Source organism: Salvelinus fontinalis, chromosome 13, assembly GCF_029448725.1.
Source record: "Salvelinus fontinalis isolate EN_2023a chromosome 13, ASM2944872v1, whole genome shotgun sequence".
Taxonomy (NCBI): Eukaryota; Metazoa; Chordata; class Actinopteri; order Salmoniformes; family Salmonidae; genus Salvelinus; species Salvelinus fontinalis.
In genome coordinates, this window is record NC_074677.1 from 222,518 (window position 1) to 228,677 (window position 6,160).

Genomic DNA, 6,160 nt, shown 5'->3' on the forward strand with positions numbered 1-6,160 from the left:
ACCTTCATTCGTTTGGAAATTGCTCCCAAGGATGAACCAGACTTGTGGAGGTCTACAATTTTTTTTCTTAGGTCTTGACTGATTTCTTTTGATTTTCCCATGATGTCAAGCAAAGAGGCACTGAGTTTGAAGGTAGGCCTTGAAATATATCCACAGGTACACCTCCAATTGACTCAAATGATTAGCCTATCAGAAGCTTATAAAACCATGACATAATTTTCTGGAATTGTCCAAGCTGTTTAAAGGCACAGTCAACTTAGCGTATGTAAACTTCTGACCCACTGTTATTGTGATACAGTGAATTATTAGTGAAATAATCTGTCTGTAAACAATTGTTGGAAAAATGACTTGTGTCATACACAAAGTAGATGTCCTAACCGACTTTCTGTCCCCTAAAGCCTCATTTCTAGCCTACTGAAGAACGCAAAATAATATTTACTCACGTAGCACAAAGATACGCACATGGGCAATTTGTCTCAACAAGGCAGGAAGAGAATTTTGTGTAGCCAGTTGATAAAATGCATTCTTGTGTAGGATATACATCAGGGTTGGGGTCAATTCAGAAAGTAAACGTAATATAAATTCCAAACTTTCCTCATTGAAAAGCATTGAAGAGAATTGTAATTTTCACCCCGACCCCTGGTCTAACATGGCTTAAACGATCGTTATTAGTATTATTGATAGGTAATCTGATCATAGATCTGGGGTACAACTTGTACCCCAAGATACAGAATACACACGGCACAACAGATTAAAGAGTTCAAAACACACAGTAGCATTGATGTCAGGTGGAGTCCTCGTCTCTCAAGGCGAAATCGTCACGCTATCTGACGTAACACAACGACACAGTAGCTCTCAAGCATTAGTACCTTCTAGAAACCATGTTCTTGGCGTGCATGAACACACACACACACACACGTAACCGCACGCCAAGAAGCATGATTGTCACACGTAAAAACAAACTGACAGCGAATTCAGACTTGATAAATTAGCCATTTTACAACCACACTAGTATTTGCTGCCAAGTTATCAGCATGAAGTTAATAAAATTTTATCATTCACGTTTAGTATCTGTTGGGTTTGGTTTTAAAATAGAGTTGAGCAAGAAGCCAAGACCGGTCCTCTTGTAACAATACAATGACTTCTGTTTTTAGCTGATAGAGTGACACATGTTGTTGGCACCAACAGGTTCATGTATGGTGTAAATTATTTATTGATTGATCATGGAAGCTCGGTCATTGATGATAAGAGTACAGGTCCTAGGTAGCAAGGACCACAGAGATCCTATTCAATTACAAGAGGAGCTATGTCATAATCTCTCAAAGTTCCAGAATAGAACGAAATGGCAGCCATCTTGGTCAGGGAGAAATCCAAAACCAGTGTAATTGGAATGAATGGCAGTAGAGGCATAGGTGATGCATTCCCTGGTTTTACTTATGTAGGAAAATAAAACGTGATACATCACAAGCTGTCTAATTTAATTATTATCAACAAACTATTGTCAACTAGTTATAAATACAGTTTATACTGATTTTTTTATACACGTTCTGTATAAACAACCTCTAAAATATATTTAACCAGACCATAATATGTCACAAAAAATAATATTGGAAAGCTGTGAGTGAATTTCAGCACCTGTTACATTTACAACTTGTCTTAAATCCAATCATCAACTGATTTCAGCCAGTGTCTGGCTGTAGATTGACTGCATTGTTTGCATATAATGTTGGCATTTTGGTAGTTAATTAAAAACATTTATTGAATCATTCCTCTAAAACTGGCTGGCTAACAAACATACAATGCAGATAAATTATTCAAAGTCATTGTTTTATACAATATCTTATCATCACAACACTGGCAAACCCATAAGTTGACCAACTCCCTGACCAACATGGCTGATCTATATCTCATCAATAGAAGGTTCATTGCCAATCTAGTATTCTATTTCCTAGTATTCTATTTCCTAGTATTCTATTTCCTAGTATTCTATTTCCTAGTATTCTATTTCCTAGTATTCTATTTCCTAGTATTCTATTTCCTAGTATTCTATTTCCTAGTATTCTATTTCCTAGTATTCTATTATCTAGTATTCTATTTCCTAGTATTCTATTATCTAGTATTCTATTTCCTAGTATTCTATTATCTAGTATTCTATTTCCTAGTATTCTATTTCCTAGTATTCTATTTCCTAGTATTCTATTTCCTAGTATTCTATTTCCTAGTATTCTATTATCTAGTATTCTATTTCCTAGTATTCTATTATCTAGTATTCTATTTCCTAGTATTCTATTTCCTAGTATTCTATTTCCTAGTATTCTATTTCCTAGTATTCTATTATCTAGTATTCTATTTCCTAGTATTCTATTTCCTAGTATTCTATTTCCTAGTATTCTATTTCCTAGTATTCTATTATCTAGTATTCTATTTCCTAGTATTCTATTTCCTAGTATTCTATTATCTAGTATTCTATTTCCTAGTATTCTATTTCCTAGTATTCTATTTCCTAGTATTCTATTATCTAGTATTCTATTTCCTAGTATTCTATTATCTAGTATTCTATTTCCTAGTATTCTATTTCCTAGTATTCTATTTCCTAGTATTCTATTTCCTAGTATTCTATTTCCTAGTATTCTATTTCCTAATTGTAATGTTAACGAATTAGGAATTGGACAGGATCTCTGTGGTCTCTTCTCCTGTCAGAATCATAGATGGAATCACGGGAATAGTTCCAGAACACCCAGAGAAGCTGGCCCCTCCCCTGTTGCCGTTAGCAGCCCTGGAAGTGAGGCTGTGATTGGCTGAGGCTCTGGGTGGCTAGGAGACGCTGCTGCTGCTGTAGAAACATGATCACCTCAGGACTCCTCAGCAGAGACTGGGGACAGCACACACACACACACACACACACACGAGTGCATACCGCACACACACACACACACACACACACACACACACACACACACACACACACACACACACACACACACACACACACACACACACACACACACACACACACACACACACACACAGAGAAAACAAACGTTAGTGTGATGTGTAATGCATTGTCTGAATTCATAATTTAGACCTATTTTTCAACAGCTAGAGATGTGGGTGAACTGGCATAACTACAGCAGTATTAACCTCCTGTCTGTCAGCCAGTCAGTCAGTATTTACCGTCAGTCAGTCAGTCAGTCAGTAACCTCCTGTCTGTCAGCCAGTCAGTCAGTATTAACCTCCTGTCTGTCAGCCAGTCAGTCAGTATTTACCGTCAGTCAGTCAGTATTAACCGCCTGTCTGTCAGCCAGTCAGTCAGTATTTACCGTCAGTCAGTCAGTCAGTCAGTCAGTAACCTCCTGTCTGTCAGCCAGTCAGTCAGTATTAACCTCCTGTCTGTCAGCCAGTCAGTCAGTATTTACCGTCAGTCAGTCAGTATTAACCGCCTGTCTGTCAGCCAGTCAGTCAGTATTTACCGTCAGTCAGTATTAACGGTCTGTCTGTCAGTATTAACCTCCTGTCTGTCAGCCAGTCAGTCAGTATTTACCATCAGTCAGTCAGTATTTACCGTCAGTCAGTCAGTATTAACCTCCTGTCTGTCAGCCAGTCAGTCAGTATTTACCGTCAGTCAGTCAGTATTAACGGTCTGTCTGTCTGTCATCATTAGACGCCTGTCTGTCTTTCAGTATTAACCTTCTGTCAGTCAGTCAGTCACCGTCAGTCAGTCAGTATTTACCGCCTGTCAGTCAGTCAGTATTTACCGCCTGTCAGTCAGTATTTACCGTCTGTCAGTCAGTATTTACCGTCTGTCAGTCAGTCAGTATTTACCGTCTGTCAGTCAGTCAGTATTTACCGTCTGTCAGTCAGTATTTACCGCCTGTCAGTCAGTATTTACCGCCTGTCAGTCAATATTTACCGTCTGTCAGTCAGTATTTACCGTCTGTCAGTCAGTATTTACCGTCTGTCAGTCAGTATTTACCGTCTGTCAGTCAGTCAGTATTTACCGTCTGTCAGTCAGTCAGTATTTACCGTCTGTCAGTCAGTATTTACCGTCTGTCAGTCAGTATTTACCGTCTGTCAGTCAGTATTAACGGTCTGTCTGTCAGTCAGTATTTACCGCCTGTCAGTCAGTCAGTATTTACTGTCTGTCTGTGCGTACATCTGTGTTCATGACTCACCAGTCTCTTCTGGTTAAGCACCTGTTCGATGAGGGAGGGTCTGGCTGGCCGGTCCCCCACGGTACCAAGACGCTGCTTGTTCACAGATACAGGCCTCTCCTCCAAGCTCTCCTGATCAACACACACACACACACACACACACACACACACACACACACACACACACACACACACACACACACACACACACACACACAGTACAGTTCAACGTATAACCATCACATTGTTTAGACTAGACCAGATCTCTCTAGTCCTAGTCTTGGGGATCCACAGCAAGGTTTTGTTCCAGCCTTGTACTAAATATAACGGACAATTAAAAAAGATATATATGATGATTAGTTGGAGGTGTAATAGTACTGGGCTTGAACAAAATCATGCACATATATTGCAACGTGTATGTGTATGTATGTTTGTGTGTCAGTCAGATACAGTCTTACATCTTGTTTCCCAGTGGACATAGCCTGGTCGCTCTTCTTCCTCTTGTATTTGTCTTTGTACATCTTGTTGCGGTGTTTTTTACACATCCACGGCTTCCGCTGCTTGGCTACCTGGGTCGTAGTTTCCGTGCAACCGTCGTATGTACAAGTCTTTGAAATGTTATCGCTGTCCCCGTACCCTTCTTCGTCGTTGAGTTCCTCGGGACTCGCAGCGCTATCCCGCGGGTCCGAGGTGTCCAAAACATCGCTCTCCTCGTCGGCATCATACATGTCGTAGGAGAACATGTTATTGTCCGACTCTTGCGGCGTGACTACATTTCGGCTGTCGACCACACCGCTCTTGTCAACGTAGTACGTCTGTCCGTCCTTGGTGAGGAGAATGCTTGAGTCCTTATTGTCGTTACCCGCTGATGTGGAACTCTCCTCTTCACTCATGATTTCAGATCAAATATATTCTTCCTAGCAAATTGTAAGCTAACGTTAGCTGGCTCGCAAGAATTGGACGTTAGTTAGCTACCAGGCTGGTTAGCTTGACATTGCATTCACTCTCCCTAACTTAAGTCGATCTGAGTGAGTTGGCAATAAGCGATGGACCACGCTAAGTTAACTGGAAAAACAGAATAATAACGTTATAACTGTTACCTGTTCTAAAATAGTAAATCACATTATTGTATTTCTAAATACCCGAAATGCTTTGCTAGCAGACAAACATCCTCACAACAAAGATAAAGGAAGACAAGGGAGGAGTCTCTTCTTCTTCTTCGGTGGGGTTTATCAGCGGTTGGTATCCAACATGATGGTGCGTTACCGCCACCTACTGTACTGGAGTGTGGGCCAGAGACATGGAGATATTAAATCCTACTTGCCAGCCCCGTTGCTCTTAAAAAAAGATAACAAAATATTTGAGACTATATAAAATGGCGTTCTACTCAAAATAATCTTGAAACTACTTTATCCCCTTCTCCATCATATTAGATCTCAGTCTCTCTCTTTCCCTCTGATACTGCACACACTGTAGCAATACATGATCCACAGTCTCTGTTTCCTGTGTGACGACCCTCCCACTCTGTCTACCGTTTTCTCTCTCTCCTTGCTCTTGTTTCCCTATTAGGATGCCGGTGGGCGGAGTTGGGAGGGTCGTCAGCTACATGGGGAACACCTGGGCCCACTCTCCCAGGATAAAATCACCACTTCCCCATTCAACCAGGAGACTCTCTCCAGGCAGACATTTTGATAGATTCGGTTATGTTTCATGGTGCTACCTAGTTTCGTTATAAAATAAATATATTTTGTTACCCCTGATCTCCACGTGGTCTCCTTTTTGTTACGGGCTCTGAGCCGGTTCGTGACAAGTGGGGGCTCGTCCGGGATTTTTGAACGTATTGGTTTGGGAGAACGTGGAGGTACGTGTTTGGTTTGCGTATTTTGTATGAATTTGATAGGCCCAGTATTGGTGGCCTTTGTTGTTTGGTTTGTGTGTTGCGTTGGAGAGAGGATAATGGTTAGTTTCCAGGCCCTGCCCAGCCTGGAAACTCTTGTTCTACTTTCTAT

The 6,160-nt window shown here is 40.8% G+C and overlaps 1 protein-coding gene across 1 annotated transcript; it reads right to left on the minus strand.

The window, feature by feature from the left end:
• Positions 1 to 1,172: 1,172 nt before the first annotated feature.
• LOC129867890 (regulatory factor X-associated protein-like) lies at positions 1,173 to 5,372 on the minus strand. Its single transcript, XM_055941360.1, has 3 exons — positions 4,610 to 5,372; positions 4,173 to 4,283; positions 1,173 to 2,872 (listed from the first exon to the last, which is right to left on the minus strand). The coding sequence occupies exons 1-3, from the start codon at positions 5,042 to 5,044 to the stop codon at positions 2,768 to 2,770; spliced, it is 651 nt and encodes a 216-aa protein (XP_055797335.1). The 5' UTR covers positions 5,045 to 5,372; the 3' UTR covers positions 1,173 to 2,767.
• Between the last annotated feature and the right edge of the window lie 788 nt (positions 5,373 to 6,160).

Coding starts and splice junctions, on each gene's coding strand:
- LOC129867890 (XM_055941360.1), bottom strand. CDS start 5,044: ATGAGTGAAGAGGAGAGTTCCACATCAGCGGGTAACGACAATAAGGAC. Junction 4,284..4,609: donor TGTCCACTGGGAAACAAGAT/GTAAGACTGTAT, acceptor TGTGTTGATCAG/GAGAGCTTGGAGGAGAGGCC. Junction 2,873..4,172: donor TGCTTAACCAGAAGAGACTG/GTGAGTCATGAA, acceptor TGCTGTCCCCAG/TCTCTGCTGAGGAGTCCTGA.